The 21,427-nt window shown below is 38.8% G+C and overlaps 2 protein-coding genes across 4 annotated transcripts; one reads left to right on the top strand and one right to left on the bottom strand.

Moving 5' to 3' along the window:
• Positions 1-1,339: 1,339 nt before the first annotated feature.
• Positions 1,340-21,356, top strand: LOC124869924 (protein phosphatase 1L). 2 transcript variants are annotated; one of them, XM_047368171.1, is made up of 4 exons: positions 1,340-1,486; positions 16,619-16,793; positions 17,720-17,881; positions 18,470-21,356. In XM_047368171.1, the coding sequence occupies exons 2-4, from the start codon at positions 16,757-16,759 to the stop codon at positions 18,823-18,825; spliced, it is 555 nt and encodes a 184-aa protein (XP_047224127.1). In that variant the 5' UTR covers positions 1,340-1,486; positions 16,619-16,756; the 3' UTR covers positions 18,826-21,356. The 2 variants fall into 2 exon arrangements, with proteins under 2 accessions (XP_047224127.1, XP_047224126.1); XM_047368170.1 differs by lacking the exon at positions 1,340-1,486 and adding an exon at positions 11,569-12,399.
• otol1a (otolin 1a) lies at positions 3,387-11,135 on the bottom strand. 2 transcript variants are annotated; one of them, XM_047368169.1, is made up of 6 exons: positions 9,388-11,135; positions 8,935-9,037; positions 7,225-7,676; positions 7,063-7,152; positions 6,843-6,914; positions 3,387-4,496 (listed from the first exon to the last, which is right to left on the bottom strand). In XM_047368169.1, the coding sequence occupies exons 3-6, from the start codon at positions 7,673-7,675 to the stop codon at positions 3,628-3,630; spliced, it is 1,482 nt and encodes a 493-aa protein (XP_047224125.1). In that variant the 5' UTR covers position 7,676; positions 8,935-9,037; positions 9,388-11,135; the 3' UTR covers positions 3,387-3,627. The 2 variants fall into 2 exon arrangements, with proteins under 2 accessions (XP_047224125.1, XP_047224123.1); XM_047368167.1 differs by having other exon boundaries at positions 9,375-11,135.
• Positions 21,357-21,427: the final 71 nt, after the last annotated feature.

The raw sequence follows: 21,427 nt of genomic DNA on the forward strand, positions 1-21,427 counted from the left end.
ACACCATACTTTCATTGTGTTAGTTAGATGCAACTCAATTCAGTTCACTCTTATAATAATTAACTGAGTTCAGTGTAATTCCATTATTTGTATCTTAACTCATCCTGTTTAATTCAGTTTAATTAATCTCACTTAAGTACCATTTAATTCAGTTCAGTTCATTTAAAATCTATAAGGTTTGTTTTTGCACAAGCCCGCTTTATTTCATGACTGTAAAGCACAAATTACTTATCTAAACAGGCAGAAAATGTAATGCCATGCAATTATTTCCCGCTTTATCTGGACACAGTGTATAGTTCAAAACCACAACGTCCTTAGAGAAACTCCCTCAGTGGGCACTGCAATCCTCACTTCCACCCCCAACAAGTGACAACTTCCTGTGGAGGTTACCATGGCTTGCTGACCTGCAGGATATCCTGCCATTGTGAAAGTGGTTTTTACAGCCTCCACTGCACTCGTTTGCCCATTGTTGTGTCTGTGCACTTTGTTAAAACAAGCGCTCAGATCAAGAATTCACTGGCCGTAAATAAGTCTCTTGAGCCATGGAAAATTCACTGTCTATTCACTAACTGTGTTTTATTAGGAAAAATAAGAAAAAAATCTGCGGAAAACTGGCATTTATTAAGTTTATGTTAACTTTGTGTGACTTGCTATGCCACCACTACCACTACCTCAACACTGAGCACTCAGACATTTCCTAAGGCTATAATTGCTGCCACAGAGCATCAGAGACATCCAGGTGTTTGGAGACCTCTCCTGTGCTCCGCTCTGGCTTAGCTGCAACTCCACCAAGGGGCTCTCTAGGTTAAAGCCTGCCAAACGTTTACCTGCTTCAGTTTTCCTGACTCTCAGAAAAGACGCAGGCTCACAAAAGGGAAGGATAGAGGGAATTGAAAAGCCAGGGAGTGAAAGGATATGTATATGTGAGAGAGCATGTTTATATGTTTTTATGCGTATGTGAGAACTGGCTGGTGTTTATGTGCCAGCATTTCATGGATCTGTTGGTGCGAGCCTTGTATATGAGTGTGTATGTGTGTACGTTTATCAGCTCTGTGCAGATGGGTGGCAGAGTGGCTCTTGCAGCCAAATGATTCAGTATGCTAATGAGTTGTTATCTATGGTGCTGCAGGAACAATATACTGTCTTTCTCACATTGGGAATCCAGCCTGCTGGGAACAGATTACACTGCACACACCGCCAAGGTAGTTATTTATATTTTCACATCGAGTAGTCGAAAATACATAAATGTACAAACACACTTAGACACTTGCACACATTAATTCCCGTGTGTGTGTGTGTGTGTGTGTGTGTTTGTGTGTGTGTGTGCGTGTGTGTGTGTGTGTGCATAAACAAACAAGCAAAATAACATTTCAAGAAACTGACACAAATATTCTGCCATCACCACAAGCAGCAGCAAGAATAAGATGGAAATTTGACAAACGCTTTAGCAGCGGATGGAGATGTCATGGGCCTTCCTCCTTAACAGGTATCATTGTTGTTTCTGTCTTTTTCTATAAATATCTACAAATGCTGTTCTCCTAATTATAGAGAACTCTTAATTAAATTAGAATGCTCCTCATAAAACATCTTAGCAATAAAGAAGAAATAGTTTTTGTGAAAGTTCTGTCTTTGTACGTTGGATAAATCTTTGTATCAACATTAACTAATTTAGCTACCATTTGATAGCAAACTGGTAGAAAATTTCTTTAACTGTGCTAAATGAATTTCCATAAAGATCATTGACTGATTTCTATTTACCAATCTTTATTCCTGTCGATCCAATGGTGTAGGGTCTTATATACACATTTATTAAAGACATAATGAGCATATGTAGCTCATTTTGATGTTCATATACACATATTATTAAATAGCAATTCCTCCTTTCTAATCTGTCATTTTATAGTCATTTTGTGGTAATTATGTATTCATGTGATGCGGTCCACAGTCTTGGTTAGCGTTGCATCCTTAATGATAAGACTCCTTCTGTAAAACAGAGGAAATGTGAAGAAAATAAACCTTTTGTTTAGGTCTTGTATACATTTTTACAAGGGGTACACAAGTGTAGCCCTGCTGTCAACAATACTGAATTAGTAAAATCTAGGAAAGTTTCATATATTCAGTTTGCAGATTGTTGGTGAATCAAAAAATAAAATTATAAATTAAATTTGCTATATTATTTAAGAACAATATTTTGCAAAAGAGATTATAATTTCAAAATATCCCATAAAATAATAGGTTCTGTTGCATTGTCTATGTCTATTCATTTTACTTGTGAGGCTCTCACTGGCTCTCATGGCCCAGTAAAGACATCTACACTCTTATTTTGTTTTTCATTCATCAGTTAGTGGAATTTGACGATACATCTAAAGAAAGGAAAGAAAATCCAGACTACTGAATAAAAATAGGACCAAAATGGTACAGTTTCTATTATTCTACTGTAATCTACAGGCATCTCTGTCTTATTTTTTATCCCTTTGTAGTAATAGATTTATAGATCTCTTTTAGGAACCTATAATCTTGAGTGAATGTGCAGGCAAGTGCTTCTATGCCTTGTTTCATTTTAGATCCCCACTGTGGAAAAGCCTCTGAAATAAGGAAAAACACTGTCAATATTTACAAGATTAAATATATATAACACACACACACACACACACACACACACACACACACACACATACACACAAAGGATAATGTGTCTTCATATATAATCTGTTGCAAATGACTTGTCATAATGTGGAATATATATATATTAATCAATTCATTTTTTAAATGCACTTAATGGAGCTGCAGAAAGCTGTTCTTCCTAAAAAGAGAATCAACTGGAAATGTGCTTTTTTTGATTCTGTGAATCCTAATCAGTGTTTTTAAACATGGCTAGTTATTAGGAGCAATATGAGGCAGCTTATTATAAATATTTAGGTTTCCAATTGAATTACGCAAAGGTAATTGGACTGAACTAGTATGAGTCAGAACAGGTCTTTGAGAATCCAGGAAAAAAACAACAACAAAACATTTCGGTGTGTTCCATCGAGTTTTGTTAATAGTCTGTTTTTTAGGACAGGGGTATTGACCTTCTCTTGTTTGTAGGCAATCAGTGATCTAATTTTCTAAAATAATTTCCATTGTTTTTAGTAGCTAGACTGCGATCTGATAATCAAGATAGCGATATTGTGTTTCTAGTCTCCGTTTACAACTTGTTTAACCCATTTTGTAATATAAGCACACATTATCGTCTCCAGCAATTCTTCTACTAAATTTGAGCATATTATGCCCTCTAGTGGTAAACAAGTTTATTTCAATTTATTGGTCCCAAGAAACGATGAGATTTTCTTACTGAAATCCCAAATCCTTTATGAATTAAATACTGGCAATCTTAATAAATAAAAATCCATACGTAAGTTGTTTTTTTAAGCTGTGTAATTTTAATGCAGTTTTGCAAAAACAAATCATGACCTAGTACAGTTAAGCATGTAAAGGACTTGGTTCTATCAGCAAACTCTAAAAAATGAATTCCAAGCAGCAGCATGTTAGAGAAAAATGCAATACGCTGAGAGTTCAACATCTACAAGCACAGTAGTTGGAAAAAGAGCTAACAAAAAATTAGCATTCAATAACAAAACGTTGCATTCAAATGTTTTCAATAGCGGTTGCTTTTGTATTTGAGTCTGGGTAAATCAGGAAGCCAGAGAAGGTGCTATCATCCTCACTGCTGGAGTAAACCCCGTTCCAGTCTCTCAGGGTCTCCAGCCACACTTGGTCGCCCTCGCTGAGCTGCATAAGCACAAGGTTAGAAGCCTGGTCGATGTCCTGGCCGTAAAGGGAATCTCGCGTCCTCACCTTCCGCACCCCATTAACCACCAGGGCAACTCGCAGAGGCCGGTTGCGCACAGTGATGTGATAAGTGAGTAAGTAGACCCCTGAGTGTGTGACATTAAACTTGTGGAGTGCTGAGTCCCAGTGCCCCTCCTCATTGTAAAAGACCTTATCAAACTTCACAGGCAGTCCAGGTGGAGGAAATGACCGGCTTGGGAACAAACCCACACTAAAAGCAGAGCGAGCCGGGTTCAAACTCTCACCTGGATCGCCTTTTGGGCCCCGAGGGCCACGTACACCTTTTGCTCCCCTCTCCCCCTTTATTCCTGCCACTCCCCTTGCACCTGGGGGCCCTCTTGTGCCAGTGTCTCCCTTCTCTCCTGGTGGCCCCATTTCTCCTTTGGAACCATCAGTCCCATCTGCTCCTTGAGGGCCCATCTCACCTTGTGGACCAGGAGGCCCAGGATCACCAAGATCACCTTTCTGTCCTCTCTCACTAAGTAAACATTCTCCCAAACGTCCCTGTTCACCTTTCTGACCTTTTGTCCCAGCTGTCCCTGGGGGACCCATTGGACCAATGGTGCCCTTAGTCCCATTGTGGCCAGACTCTCCTTTTTCTCCTGGGTCTCCTTTCAGCCCATTGATCCCATTTTCACCTTTCTCTCCTTTGGGGCCCAAATCACCTACAGTATGTAAAGAGTTTATGTGAAAAATTAGGGAATTATAATATGCCTACAATCATAAGATGCAGCTTAACTGTTTACAGGCATGGTTGTCCATTTTAATTTTGAACACTGTGGGAAAAATATGTAGTGAACGCATCAATTTTTTTCTCAGTAAATATATTTCTAATGGTGCTTTTGACATGACATTAATCCCATGTTGACAACAACCCAAGTTATCCATAGATACAAATTATTTAAAACATTCAGTCTTTAAATTTAGTGTAATAAACTGTAATGAAGCAGGTAATAAACATTGAAGATGATAAGAAAGGTAAGGCTATTTACATTGCACCATTTATACACAAGCTAATTCAAAGAGCTTATCCAAAGGAAATACATTAAAATAACACAAATCTTAAAACTTTGCTTAAAAACAGAGCTCAATGTTTTAAACACACACAAAAAATAAATAAAAACAAATGTCATAATGCCAACTGAATCTTCAGTCTTACATTTCAGTCACTCACCAGTGATCTGGCAAACAGTTCATTAATGAGATTCTTTGATCAAAAGCTAAACTAAACAATAATATTTTTGATGATAGTTTCTGCAGATCTCAGGTTTTCAGAGGGTTTGTTCCAGAGCTGGGGGTCATAGAAACTAAATGCTGCCTTGCCTTGTTTAGTTCTGGTCCTCGCAACACTGAGTAAGCCTATCTCTGATGGCCTTTTGGGTCTACATGATTCATACTTGACAAGAAATTTAGAAATATCATTCCGCCAAATGGGGCTGCACGGTGGCGCAGTTGGTAGCACTGTTGCCTTGCAGCAAGAAGGTCCTGGGTTCAATTCCTGGCCTGGGGTCTTTCTGCATGGAGTTTGCATGTTCTCCCCATACATGTGTGGGTTCTCACCGGGTACTCTGGCTTCCTCCAACAGTCCAAAGACATAAATGTTAGGTTAATTGGTAACTCTAAATTGCCCTTAGGTGTATGAATGGGTGTGTGCATGGTTGTTTGTGTGTTGCCCTGTGATGGACTGGCGACCTGTCCAGGGTGTACCCTGCCTCTCACCCATAGACTGCTGGAGATAGGCACCAGCTCTACCGTGACCCACTATGGAATAAGCGGTAGAAAATGACTGACTGACTGACATTCAGCCAAATGATTTTGAGACCAATAGCAAAATTGTAACAGGAAAGGATTTGGTTGACATGTGTCAGTATTAAGAAACCAATCGTGCGGCACTTTAGTACAAATCCTCACCTGATGTAGTCCTAATTAATGACCTATAGAAAGGTTTTTCATTACCAAGGTACAAAAAGCCTGTCGATAACCAGAAAGGCAATAGCTTGCTCAATACCTTTGCAATCTTATTGTTGCAAAATTTACTGAAGGCATTGGTTACAGACATATTTCTAAACTTAAAAATGTTCCAACGAGCAAATAAGTTAAAGTAATAATCCTGAAGACCAGAAGAACATAATTTCATAATAAACCGATCATGACCAGGGGCTCCTCTTAAGACTTTCATCAGAGGGGTCAAAAATAATCTGTAGAGTTTTCCAACAGCCAAGGACCACTCAGAAAGTTTCAGAAAGACCTGACAGGTAGAGATTTCTATGTAATTAATAAGTGATACACTCAACCCTCATGGCCTTTATACTCAGAATATAAACAGAATATACAGAACATTTGGTTATTCTGATTAAATACTGGAAGGATGTAGTCTGGTCCGATAAGACCAGAAATGAACTGGTTGGATGTCATTGCAGACACGATGTTTGGAGGAGAAATGGCAGACTTAATGTAATTAGAGGAACAATGAATGGAGAACTTTAGTGAGACATTCCCAGTAAGAATCTCAAGATGAAACAAAAGGGTATTTTTCAGCAAGACTGTGATACAATCACACAGCCAAGGAAACTCTAAGCTCATTTCACAGAAAGAAAATAAATAGTCCAGTCAATCACCTGACTGATCCAATTTTAAAAAATCAATGGAGATAACAGAAAACTAGTGAGAATAGGAGAGGCCCCCATAAACTTTAAGATCTGAAGACAGTTTGTTTGGATGGGTCAGAATTACAGCTGAGCAACACACAACAAGGAGGAAAAAACAAGGAAGGAAACATCTTGACGTTCTCATTGTCAACAAAGGGTTTTCTAAGCACTTATTAAAGTAAGCATATTAAATTCTTCTTTTCTACACATTAATTACGGACCAATTTGTTTCTTGGGTCTTTACTGACATGGAGTCAATACCATGTCAACAACTCAATTATAAATATATTTACTGAGAAAAACGTCAATGTGAACTTATTTTGAAAAGTTATCCAATTCCAGTTCTTGAAAGAAGTTACACACCTTTCTCTCCAAGTTTCCCTGGGATTCCAGGGGAACCTGGGTGACCCATTGGCCCTTGATCACCTTTTTCACCTGTGGCAGTTTTGGTAAAAAAAAAACAAAAAAACAAGAACAAATTTTAAAAAGAGAACCTGCACAAATCAGGATTTTATGACAAGCAAACAGCACAGATAAATTAAGAGACCTTCAATAAGTTTATTTTTGTTTATTCTTTTTGTACCTTTGTCGCCATTTAATCCACTGAGTCCAGGTAACCCAGCTGGTCCTGAAAGACCCCGTGGTCCACTTTCTCCCTTTTCCCCTGGCATCCCTAATAAACATTAAGAAGAATGATTTATGGCCTTTGGAAATGGACTTTCTTAAAATAAATGTCCAATCTTACCTGGAGGGCCCCTTTCCCCTGGTGGCCCTTTCTCGCCATTCGGTCCTTTGGGACCTTTTTCTGGTGGGCAGCACTCACAAACGTTAAGGAAGCATTCATTGTAGTCAAAAGTAAAATTTCCTTGGGTGTTTCCAGGGCGAACAAATGCATCAGTGTGGTACTCAGTTGGGTTAGTGTCAGTGTTGAAGGTGCTGCTATCTGTTGCAGGCAGGGAGTATGCATTTGTCATCACCTCAGTTGGCTCTTCTGTGTGTAGGCTGTTGGAAAAAGAGGGGGCTTTCGTAGGAATCTGTCCAAACCTTCCTCCCCCACCTAAACCATTGGTCCCAGTTTGAGAAGGCTTGTTGGTGTTCTGAGGTTTTGGCCAGCGTGTGATCCTGGCACCAGAAGTCAGAGTAATAATGAAGGCCATAAAGACAGTGGTCACCAGGATGAGATCAGCGGATGGCATACTAAATGATCAGATGGAAGTAAGAAGGTGCATTACTAGTCATTTATTGTAAAGATTTACAGCCCAGCTAAAAACTTCAGAGTACTTCAGCATGATTGTGTACTATTCACACACAAAATAGTGCAAAACTGCAACGTAAAGGAAAAAGGATAGAGGGTTTTCCTTTTTTGTAACTAACTGGACCATTGTAACACAAAAAATTTATTTGATCTTAACTATAAAGTTTAGATCAGACTTATGGCCCATTCTCAAGTCTTTGCAGCCTCTAACAAATTTTCAACCAGGATTTCACTGTATTTGTCTCCATCCATCTTTCAATCAACACTGACGAGTTTCCCTTTTTCCCACTTAAAAAACACATCCCCACAACATGATGCTGCCACTGCCATGTTGTTTTCAGAGTGTTAGCATGTTTTTTCTACATGTTTTCTGAGTCCCCTGTACTCAGGAAATATGTATACTTCTGCAAAGCACAACATTTTTGTTGTTCTAACGCAAAACCGCAAATATTTCAAGTGTCTTTCCGCACCTACAGAGCTTAATAACTTGAAAAGATTAAGGAGGTTTGGTAAAATTACAAAAGCCAAAAACCACTGTTAAACTTAAAGATCACAAGCATTGAACCCACACATAAGAAACCATGAAACCATTTTAATCTCAGTTCTCCTTCTTGGCTGCAGCTACACTTTAATGTCAACACAGTTTGCTGCTGCTTGTAAAAATGTAGCCTGAAACTGAAGGAGGAAGTCATATATCGAGCAGAAACTCTGAAACTCTCTGTGCAGAAGTAATCTCAGTTTAAAATAAAAATGTTGGATATGTGGACTGTCATAACAGAACTCTGGGGGCCAGCTTGCTTTTGATGAAAAGTGGACATAAGGTTTAAAAAAGGAGAAAGGTGGAGGTATTTGTTGGTGAAGGTTTCATTACCCATCTTCCATGATAGTATGTGGGTGCATCAGTGTAATTGGCCTGGAAAATGTACCTTTGCATGAAATACCATTGATAGATTTAAATTTCACGAGAAACAGACCATCAAGGAAAGATTTTACTCAGTTACCAAACAACTGAAAAGTGTAAATAAAGGGAAATGTTATGCATAATGTGTTAAAGATTTCTAGCTTTTAAGTATGTTCTTATCACAATGCTCTTTCAGTTAAGAATCTGAATAACCCTCTTGATTTCAAGATTTTTCTGGAAATAAAGTCTATAGCATATAGCAAAGAAAAAAAAACATCCAGAAGCAAAGTATATTTTACCTGATGATGTAGACTATGATTCTTCACTCCATTCCAACCAAGCAGGGACTGGTGGTGTTTACATACCCCCTTTTATTTCTCATATAGCCCAACTTCAGCACCTCTAAGCCAATGAAAGAACAAAACACACAGGGTTATCAGGAGGTAGGTGGGCTGGACTGTGCAGATTATATGACTCTCTATGGATAAGTAACAAAGCAGGTTGTGTACAAAGAAGGACTTTCTTCTTTGCAAGTGGGATATGAATACAGTACCCCAAGAGTATATAAACCATTTAAGAGTTATCTACAAGCATACTTGCTTTAATGAAAATAGGAAAATATACAATTAACAAAAGGTTCTGCGAGCATTATGCATTTTGTTTAGACATACAAGCTCAAACACAGTCTGAAGTGAAAAGCATCTCATAACAAAGTATCTGCAAATGGTAGTGATCATACCGTCTGGCAGTACCTCAGAGCAGATGAGTGGATCACCATTCCCCCCCATGGGATGAGGATCAATGTCTTGAAACAGGTGGTAAGGCAACACTCAGCCAACGATTTTCTTCCTTGATCAAGCACGCCTAAAGATCAGCCCGGAAAACCCAAGAAGCATAATGGAAATTTAGCACCGATGAAGTGATCTTAGCGTGTCAGAACGTGAGACATTAACTTCACAGACAATTCTTTCAAACGCCTTTTGAGGTTTGCTCTTTCCATTGATGGGCTGTTCAGCTTCTGTGCACATCTAAAACAACTTTTCAAGCTCAAGATTTATCTCCTGGTATTATTTGTCCTCAAGCTTAGTCAGGCTGAATGGATATCAAGTCTTGCCACTAATTCTCACTTGTATTTAAGTGTGGACTTTGACTGGGCTATTCTAACACAAGAATGGGCTTTGATCTAATGTATTCCATTTTTGCTCTGGCTGTAGGGTTGTTGTCCTGCTGGAAGGTGAACCTCTGCCTCAATCTGAAGTCTTTTGCAGCTACTAAAAGCTTTTCTTTCAGGATTGCCCTCTATTTAGATCAATACATCTCATTAATTCTGATCAGCTTCTCTGCACTTGTTTAAGTAAAGAACAACAGCATGATGCTGCCACCAACGAGACATATCTCTTTCTTTCAACAATCGCTTTTAGCCGCTCTTTCATAAAAGCCAGTTTAGTAGAGTCCATCATTAATAATTACACTGGAGACAAATTCTGAAACCTGAGCTTCGAATCTCTGCAGCTCCTCTGAAGTTACCATGAAAGTGAGACAGGAGTTGTTTAGATATTTCAGTGAGAAAAATGATTCAACTTTAAAAAGGAAATGTCAACATCTGATTGCAGTCATGATTAGGTGTGCCCCTGGTTTTGCACATATACATGGGAAAATCTCTCAGGTGTTTAGAAACAATGTTCCTCAAAGATAAATTGAAAGAGCTTTGCTTACTCCGAGTTTAACCTTTTCAGTAATCTGCAGGAATTTTAGAGCCTGGAAGTTAAGGGAAAGTCCATGCATGAAAACTGTCATTGTGGGATTTCAGATTCCTCAGAAACACTGGATCAACAACAGTTATTCATCAGAATGGGAGATATGGTCATCAGGCAATCAGTGTTGAAAGCAATTGCCAAATATTATAAGACATTTAGATCCCCAATGTCATCATGTCTTTCATTCCAAAAAGCAGACATTCTAGCAAAGTTTTACTTGGGGTGGCAGTATTTTTATTAGCATTTTTGGTATCAGTCCTAATAATTTTCTTAAATTTTATGTTAATTTGCATGCATAAAAAAAATGTAGGGGTAGAGTACCAAAAGTGACTTAAGCCCTGGGACTCAAATCGTCCTAAATCTGGCCATGCCACATCAAATTCGCTTCTCTAAATAATGGCTGAATCATTAGCATGTTAGGCACCCTGTAATGAGTTAAAGATAGGCTGTTGGCACTGAGGAACATATGAAATAAAAGCTTTGTGTGATATTCATGCCTTGCAGTTCTTGGTGCAAGTTATGTTCTTGTTAAAAAAGTGAATGACCCTATTAATTTTATTTCACTGCAGTGACTTATCTACCTACTGTAAATAAGTGCGCATGGTGTTACTGGACCCCTAGTTGTTAATTTACGATAATTAGCCCTCGTGCATATATTATTTATTTAATTTTTTTATTTTAAATCCTCTTTTCGAGAACATGGCTTGCTTTTTTCCCCCGGTATAACCATCACAACAGTTCTTTCTCATTAAAAAAATGCTTAGTTAATCATAAAAAATGTTGTAATTAACAGCTGATGAATGCCATATATTCTAGGGGAAAATTTGTCGATGATTTTTGGTTGGTTCTGAGTTCTAGCCTGCTGACGTTACAGTATAAACTCCGCAGTATCTGCCATTTGTCCAGTGTTTCGCTTGAGCTCGCAGCTGCGCAGGCTTGTCAGCACCGACTATATGGACTTAAGGTCACTTCACCTATTTTAGCAAGCACTTCCTCTTTAAACTTTCAGAATAAAAGCTCATCTCTCAAAGCTTTGCACAGACCCCAGGGGTTCCCTGTCGCTTTTTTTGCTTTATTAAGACAAACAATCAACTTCCGGTCTTGCCCCCTCTCACGTTTGTGTGGCAACGCTCAAGAATGGAGGCGTGTGTGTGTGTGTGACAAAAAATCATATTGATGTGGAGACTGAATGAACGCTTAAGAAAAGGGGTCAAGCGCGGAAAAGGAGGACACCTCCAAGTCACAGGTTCTAATGTCGCTCTCCGGTGTGGATTTAACCCCAAAACTCAGGCTTTCAGCGATGGGATGTGGGAGATCGACTCAGCCCTCTTGCAGCTGTTCAGGGGGCCGAGGATAGAACCAAGACATCGGCCAGAGTCACCGACAGAGTGGCCTGCTGGTTCTCCACCCGGTGTCTGGCTTCCAAACAATCAGTGCGCTCGGAGGCGCAGGAGAAGCCAGCCAACGCAGACGCGTTTTTAAAGCGTAAATTCCACTTTTGCCCATCGTCGTGGTAGTAAGTCGATCTCTTCACAGCTCCGCGAAGCGGATGGAGTGAACTGTGCCAAAAGAGGAGGGGGTAGTCAGACTGCAGTTCGGTTGCGTGTGATGATAGGAGACACAATGACGCTCCTGTCTCTTCTGGGTCGGATCATGCGCTATTTTCTCCTCAGGCCGGAGACGTTGTTCCTTCTGTGCATCAGTCTGGCGCTGTGGAGCTACTTCTTTCACACCGACGAGGTGAAAACCATCGTCAAGTCCAGCCGGGATGCCGTGAAGATGGTGAAGGGGAAAGTGGCGGAGATGATGCAGAACGACCGCCTTGGAGGCCTCAGCATTCTGGATGCGGAGTTCTCCAAGACATGGGACTTCAAGAATAACAACGTAGCCGTGTACTCCATACAGGGCAGGAGGGATCACATGGAGGACCGCTTCGAGGTGCTCACCGACATCACCAACAAGAGCCACCCGTCTATATTCGGGATATTCGACGGTCACGGCGGGGAGGTACTGTATGTCACAGGCCCATTGTATTACAGCTGCTGCATTGGGTTTAAATGCGGTTAGTCCAGTTACTGTATCTGTTTCCAGCTTAAAACTGATCTGGAACAAATGAGACAGATGCGACATCATATTTTTTGCTGAGGAAAGCAACTCCATCTTATGTGATCATGATATTTTACATTTAACAGTTTTATGCGTATAAGAGAGACAATTCTGAATTAAAGCCCTTTATTCTAACAAACTTCCCCTTTTTTGACTAGAACAAGCTGACTTGGTTTTTAATTATCTTTTCAAACAAAACATTTATTCCCTTTTTTATTCTGTGTTTGTATTTTTTTTATTTGTTATTTTTTTGTATTAACACCCTCACAATCCCTCTGGTGCTCAGGGAGCTGACTTGATGTTAACAACAATGAGCTTTGTGTGTGTGTGTGTGTGTGTGTGTGTGTGTGTGTGTGCATGTGAGTGCGTGCTTTGTGTCCCTCATTCACTCCCTCTACTGTCAAGGGTCATTGTTTTGTCATGCTGTGCCTGAAGACTTCTTGTTGCAGGCACCATCTGTCACTGAGAGGTTGTAGTTTGAGACTTCTTTGAACGATGAGAAGTCAGCCTAAACATGTTCTTTCTAGTTTGTTGCTAAAAAGCTTATGTTTTTGAAGTAATAGACCCCCGGATGGTTTCAGACGTATATACAAAGATTTGAAATTAATTGGCTTTAAGGTCTTTAATAAATATGTTTTTATGCTGCTGAAACAATTAAGAGAGTTGGCTTCTGTTTCTAATGCTGGCTGATGCAATCTTTGAACCCCTCGTGCCTCGAGACAATATTTATCGTGAGTTGACACTATATAAATAAGATAAATCGAATTAAATCAGGTAGCACTGGCTGGCTACAAAAACAATTTCATTTGACTTTCAGTCAAACACATATCCCAAAACCCGATGTAGACATACTTTCCTCACTGTTCACTGTTTGACTGTAGTTATAGCGAAATAATAAACAGCTAGGCTTGTACAGTGTTTGGTTGACCAGTAGTGATCATTCATGCTACCAAACTGGGTGCTGGGTCAGAATTGCTTGTCCTGCTGGTGGCATACAAGAAAAATATTTTCTTTCCTGTGTCTATAGAAGATGAAAACAGATTGGTATATTAAGATTTGTGACATAACAAGTGGTGGGGAAAAGTCAGTGAGCATATTTTAGAGACAGTAGCGGTTTGCTTCAGCTGGTTTTTTTTTTTTGCTGATTTCTGATCCTCTGGTTTTTAAAAGCCTGATAGAGATTTCAGATTATTCTTTATAGGAGTTCTAATTATCAGCATTTAATATATATATATATTTTTTTGACTGTCTGCTGTGATTAATAATTATTTATATTAGGAGACTCTAAAAAAGACAAAATGATTGCTAGCTTATTTGTTAAACTGTCTTTAGCATCTTATGTTAGTATTACAAACTCTAAACAATAGTCTTCTGTAAGTGTTCCCCTCTTAAACCTTCTATGCTTCTTTTGTCTTTATTTTAGAAACAAATAACTGATACTGAAAATAGCTCTTTTTGTGTCTTCTTCCTTCAGAAACAACTTCCACACTGAAGAGTGTCGTGGTTAGTTAAACTTGTTACTGCGTAGATATGATGCATTGACCACTTAAAAAAAGGTCGTTTTTTTTTTATTTCCAACTAGCACCAGGGTCTGCAACATAAACAACACAAAGAGCCATTTTTGCCCTTAGTCCAGCTAAATTAAACTCGTTTAGAGCTGCAAATGTTACAAGATCTTTTGAAAAAAGACAACTTTTGATGAGTATCAGCTATAGGAAATTTGTTGTCATTCTTAAAGAATCACCTTTTTTTTTCTTTCTATTTTTAAGTTTTAAAATAAAGACAAACATACTGCTTTTGCTATAAGAGGATGGGTACATTTTCGTCTATGTGATGTTTATGTTTGTGCAACACAATGTAAAAAACATCTAGTTTCCAACCTAATGACAAGAAAAATTTATATAAAAAATCTTACTGGTACTTTTAGTGTCATTCTGTTGTGAAACTTCAATGCAGTTATTCAGTAAAACCTGAAAAACTGCCAAAACCTGCATTTTCTATTGTATATTTATTTAAAAACATTAGTTGCTTCTTTATTATTTTGAGCCAAAGGACACCCCTGGACTAGCCTTTCAAGCTAAAAGTTATCCAGATCTGGTCGCTTTCGATGTGTTGCGCATCTTCAGGAAGAGGTTAGGTATATTTATGGAGCATGCTCTTTTAATCATTATGTAAGATCTTCCTTTTAAAAAAATATTAAACATATAGCACTGTCACAGTCTTTTGTTTGGTTTACAAGAAATTTAAATGTCAGATTAGAAGCACCAGTCCTATATATTGTGGTAACAGTTGGTGTTTACTCATGTGGACTTATTTATTTTTGTCCCATAAACCAATATTTGTTCTTGTCAGTCTGATTTCGCCCCCCATTGAAAATTTTACTGTCTCTGCTGCTATTTATGTTTTGTTACCTTCTGTTTTTTAATATGTATTTTTGTTTGTCTATCCCCATATGTGTTAGTTGTTTGTTCATCTTATTTCCACATATTTTCCCATTTATCTGTTCTTTAACATGGAGACATAATTCTGTGTTGGATTCCCAGTTGTGAATGCACAAAGAAGATAATAAATGAAGCAATGCTGCTGCTCAGCCATATATGGACAAATTGTACAATGCGTTGTGTCCCAGTTCTGGAAATATGCAGAACATTTCTTAGACATGTGTGGTTTTTTTTTCCCCCTGTTTTGTTTATTGAATCATGGGTTAGGCCCCTGAAAATGAAAGTCAGCGCAAGCTGCTGCTGCTTTCAGAGCTTAATTTAAAGAGACTATTGCTGTGGAAACAGACTCACCCATTTACAACTTTGCTCTATCAAATCCTAATTTATAGCTGTACGCTGAGGGATGGGCGAAGACTTTTTATTATAACAGTGAGGTCAGCAAGAAACCTGGGCTATCCATCAGTCCACTTTTAATACCGTGGCTTCCATATTTTACATTCACTGATTAAATACACCGGCAGTAAAATCTTTTGGCTATTAAAGAGATTTGCAGCTGCATTAATCCTGCCGTTTTTCGCTGTTTGCTGCAAGTGAAAAACTGCACTTAAAGCTCTTTTTCCTCATCCAGTCTCAAAGAGTACCACTCAATCCAATTAAATAATGCCCACGTGCTCTTCCAGCAAGAGGAGGGTCGTAAAAATGGGATGATTTTTCTTCCATGTTAAGTAGGATTTTGTTTTATCGACAGTTTCATAATCTCTGTCAAATACCTTTCCTCCAGTTCACACATCTTTGCTGCAGCGGATTTGCAATTTCACATTCTACATGATAAACAGTGCTTGTGTAGAATTAAAGTTTTTGCGCAGAAATGTGATCTGTACTCATCAATAAACAAATTGCATTGAGGAAAGTATGCTGTTTTAGTTTTGTGTTTGACTAAGTAATTACATCGGATGTGGTGATTGTTAACCGAACACTGAAACTTTGCTGCGACAATGTGAATGTGTGCTGTGTTGTGCACAGCCAAGTCACTGCCAAGAGAAGCTTTATTGGTAAATAGATGTTTGTGAAGGGAGGGGATGGATGATGAGAAGGCTGTTCGGTAATTCAGCTCAGAACGCTGCTAGCTCTGTGCACTTAAAAAGGCATTTCTGAAGTGAGGGTTAAATGTAATTACTTCTGTTGGGTCTTCCTCTCTTATCAAATTGATAAGACATGGCATTTTGCAGCAGTTTATACAGTATCCTAGAGAAACATGTCAGATCAGCTGTGTTAGTGTTCAGTGGATAATTCAGAAGAAAAACTTACATAATTCCTGACACTACTGTGGCTTGTTGATAAAAGCTTAGGTTTAACACAGTGCCCACTTATGAACCGTGATGAATGTAATTTGGTTGCTAGAATTGGTTGCCTTCGAAGAAAAGCACAATAGTAATACAAGCAGTTGAAAGTGTATCTTTCCTGCTGGCAGTTATAATAAAATCTAGCAAAATAGAGTCAGATTTAAGCAAACCTAACTCATCTTTATGTATATTTCCAACACATTCATGGCATTTCTGAGCTTACTGACAGCATCCATGCAAAGTACTCAGATCTGTGCTTCCACTCTCTTTATTTTATTGATGTCTAATCAGCACTGTGGGTCTGTTTGTGTTTCTCCGGCTTCCTGTCTACCCCAGGCTGCAGCTGACTATGCGAAGGCCCACCTGCCTGAGTCTCTGAGGCAGCAGCTGCAGGCCTTTGAGAGGGAGAAGAGGGAGAGTGCTGTCTCTTACGCCAGCATTCTCGAGCAGCGCATCCTGGCTGTGGATCGGGAGATGCTGGACAAGCTCTCCGCCAACCATGATGAAGCAGGTCAGAAGCAGTTGGGGTGGGGGTGGGTGGGGGTTTGGGTCCTTTTGCATGATAAAATAGAAAAAAAACCTTTACTCTAATACCCTTAAATAAAATCCATTGCAACCGACTGCCTTCAGGAGTCCGTAAGTGTAGAATTTACTCTCAGTATGAATATAGATGTTGTGGGAAAGCCTCAGAGGTTTGCTAGAGAACGCTAGTGAACAAAAAGCATCATAAATGCCAAGGCACATACCAGTAAGGTCAGGGATAAATGTGTGGAGACATTTAAGGCAGGCTCAGGAAATAAAATTATATCCTAAGCTTTGAACGTCACGCAGAGCGCTGTTCCGATTGTTATCTGAAAATGGGAAGAGAATGTAACAACTGCAAATCTACCAAGACATGGCTGACTGGTAGGATCTTTTTGGCTTACATGCAAAACGCTGTTTTTCTAGGAAAACCACCATTCTACGTCATCACCTAAACACACCATACAGGGAAAGTTCTGAAAAATGAATACAAATATACTTTTAAGATTTTGATTTGCATCCTTTTCATTTTACTTTACAGTTGAATTGTTGTGAATACACTGAAGTTTGTGGTTGTAATGGGAAAAATGTCAAAAAATTTAAGGAGTATGAATACTTTTGCAAGGCACTTTATTTCACTCAGGAAAAAAACAAGAGGTCAACTGAAGACTTTAATTAACTTTAATGAAAACGCAAGCATATTAGCTAAAGCTAAATTTACATGAACATTTACTGTTAGCAACACTAATCGTTTCAATATTGTACCCTCAGTGTAATTAAAACAAAATCTTGAGCTTCTATTGTCACTTGGTAGATGAGAATAAGTAAATCTGATCAAATTTAAACTGTTAAGAACAGATGATGTGATTTCCACAAACTCTGGTTTCTGTTGTTTCCTTTAAATGTCCTATCTAGGTACAACATGCCTGATGGCGCTGCTGTCAGACAGAGAGCTTACTGTGGCCAACGTTGGAGACTCTCGCGGGGTGTTGTGTGACAAAGATGGTAATGCGGTTGCACTGTCACATGACCACAAGCCATATCAACTTAAGGAGCGCAAGAGGATCAAGAGGGCAGGTATATGCTCAGACAGTACTGCAATGCATCCAGAATATTCAACTGCACCACCCTTCCCTCTCATTTTAGGGTTCTTTGCTGCCATCTGTAGGGGAAATCCAAAATAGTATTCTGTTAAAATATCCTGCATCAAGAAAAACACTACACACCCTTATATCTCAGTGAACTCTGCATTGTTGTCATTTTGATTTTGTAATAAGATGACATTTTATTTGCTAGCATTTGAGTTTTTACAGTTTTCCTAATATATCTTAGCTAAATTAGGATCTCTATGATGGCCAGTTCATGTGCGAAATGACTTATGTTTCTTAAAGAACCTTCTCCCAATTTAACGCAATTTTAGCTGTCAGTTTACCTCATTACTTTTCTACACTGGTACCATAGCACCAAAGCTTTTTGGTGATATTTTTTCCTCTGGTTTGTCTCATAATCTTTTTTTAAATTATTTTTTTTATGCATTTTTAAACAGCTACAATCTACAAGCTTTTTCATGGTCATAATCATAATTTCACCATCCTTTCAATAGATTTCTGATAACAACACATTTAGAGATTCTTTGCATAACCTTGTATAAATGTTTACTTGCAGGAGGCTTCATCAGTTTTAATGGATCCTGGAGAGTTCAAGGAATCCTGGCTATGTCTCGCTCCCTGGGGGACTACCCTCTCAAGAACCTCAATGTCGTCATTCCCGACCCAGATATTATGACCTTTGACCTGGACAAACTGCAGCCAGAGTTCATGATCCTAGCATCTGACGGTCTCTGGGACGCCTTCAGTAATGAGGAGGCAGTACGCTTTGTCCGTGAGCGGCTGGACGAGCCTCACTTCGGTGCCAAGAGCATTGTCCTCCAGTCGTTCTACCGCGGCTGCCCCGACAACATCACGGTCATGGTGGTGAAGTTTAAAAGTGGAGCTGGGAGAAGTAGCAAGGTCGGTCAGTAGGGGAGGGGTTTAGAGCTCACACTGTGATCAGAACGATGCTTTCCCCCTCATCTGGATGCAGCAGGAAGATCATTGGAAGAAACAGGAAAGCGGAGGAGTGTACCTGTGGCACAGGTTTCCTCGCATGTAAAATCAAAGCTGTTTTATGTCAACTGATTATGAAAAGGACATTTAAACTTACTATAACTAACCTAGGTATGAATGATCAATTCCTTAAAAAATAAATACAGAACTACTACAGACACAGGGAATTTTCTCTTAACCAGCACATACCAGACTGTGACTGCTTTACTTCTGTTTACTTTAACTTGCAAATGGACAGTGCAGCTCCATTGGAAGCTTTTCATGGCACACATTGAGGAAAATCTGTTATTACGGGAAGGTGCTAAAAATGCAACTGCAAAACCACCATCCAGCTTGTGGCAATACGATGCTGCTCTGAATTGTTGTATGTATCAGACATCATTTATCAAATACAACAAGGCTGCAGTGGATCCAATATGTTTAATTAACTTGAAGCAGTGCTTTACATAGATCTAACCTTTAAGTATACAAAACAAACCCCTTGCATACTTGAATGGTTGCTGTGTAGAAAGTATCACCCTTAGTATGCATTCAGCATGCATTCTGAACTGCATGGATTCTATAAATAACCTGCCGACACATCTAATAGGGCTTCAGACCACGCTAGTTTGACTTTGCAGTTCCTTCTTCGTTCATTGAACTCTTTAAGAAACACGTTTCTACATTAGTAAGCTGTCTTCCCAAAAGTAGATTCAAAAAAAGATAAATGATGAAACTGAGGCGTCTTTATTAAGATTTGTGAACTGAAATTGCTAATTCATTGTATTTTTAAGAAGAAAACTGAATTTCTAATTCGTTAGTTTAATAATAGTCTTTCATCCTATTATGTAATGGAAACTTTTACCAAACCTTTACAACAGGTATGCTGTTGTGTGTCATTCTTGTGTTTTAAATGCATACAAAGACACGCAAATAAGTAATGCTCTGGCATCGCTTTCCTATGCATCTGAGTGGAAAAGACACGTTCTAATCTCCAGTTAAATCAGACTGCCAAGAATTTTCTATACATGTCCAAAAATCTTGTGTCACTAGTCCTGCAGCTTTGAGAAGCTATGGAATCATTGCAAGTGCTGCTAACTTTTTTGGCAATGACCTGGTAATACCATCTCATGCTACAACATGCAGATGCTCTGTTTGTGCTGAAGAAGATACACTCACCTTGGCTGAGTGCTTCAAGGAGCTCCAAATGCAGGGCAGTCTGGCCTATTTTTGATTAATTTGACTAATAAATTTTTGACCATTTAATAACACTTGTAGACCATTTATAGAGAATTGTGCTTTCATTCTCAGATGGTCAGGTAAAACTGGAAAAGAAACTGAGACAGTAATCTTACAAAATGAGACATCAAGCCACACACATACTGCATAGATGTGACAGGATGTCACTAAGGTTGGTTTTCCTGGAAGTGACCACTTAATTGCATTAAGAATGGAGCTGAAATCATCCTTGTAAATGGGTTTTTCTGTGGACACACTTTGATGGAGCTGTTGTAAAGGTTTACGTAGATTTTCTTTTCTCTCTCTTTACCTTGAGGAATGACCCCTACTGAAACCTTATTTCACGAAAATAACTTTTTTTTAAAGTATTAATATTGTTTTAACTCTTTTTTTTTAAAGCCATCTTTCAAGTCTGCAGAAGGTGGGTGGTACTCAAAGAGAAATTATGGACAAAATGCTAAGTTAAATGCAAGTTAAAGTGTTTTTTCCCCAATCTGCATCAAGGCATGTGCTTTTGCTTCTCCATGTTAATGAACAAAGTACTGTACTTAAGAGGTTTATCAGACGCTGGTTTTGAGCAGATGAGCCCACAAGACTTGCTAAAACAAATGAGAAGATGACTCACTATGAACTCTTTGCCTCAGAAGGGAATACTGGTGGTTATACAGCTGACTTCACAGGGAAGAGCCACATGTCTAGAGAAAGTTCCAGTAATCCACGCTTGATTTACTACTGTTTTCAGTTCAACTATTACCACTGTGTACTATGACTACGTTATCAGCTGAGCGCAACAATGAGAACTTTTTTTTTTAATATTACTATTTACCAGTTTACCTGATGCCTTATTTATTGAGTTTTTGGATGTCTCCGGCAGATCACACCAGATCAGCATACCGTATGTTTAATCTCTGTCCCTCTGTACCTCAGCAGAAGTTTACAATAAAAACATTTTCCTCTGAGAAGATGGAATCCTGAGTATTAAAACCATGTTCTGTAAAATATGCATTTTTTGGAATTGTATAATACCAGAAGCCTGACAAATAATGTAAACAACTCTAAATATCAATATTATTTACTTTGTTTTAAGTTTTATTTTTACAGCTCAGCAAATAGGGAAATATAGGCAATTGTCAGATAAAGCTCTGCCATTTTGCTTTTCGTCACCTGTTTGGGAAATTGAGTCATCTGTCTTCTCATTGCAGGGTCTAAATAAACACGTTGTAAATCTGTCCGTTTACTGTGGCTCCTACATGAGTCTAAAGTTGAGAAACGTGTCATCTTGTAGGACAGCACCTGGTAT

Source organism: Girardinichthys multiradiatus, chromosome 6 (assembly GCF_021462225.1).
Source record: "Girardinichthys multiradiatus isolate DD_20200921_A chromosome 6, DD_fGirMul_XY1, whole genome shotgun sequence".
Lineage (NCBI taxonomy): Eukaryota > Metazoa > Chordata > Actinopteri > Cyprinodontiformes > Goodeidae > Girardinichthys > Girardinichthys multiradiatus.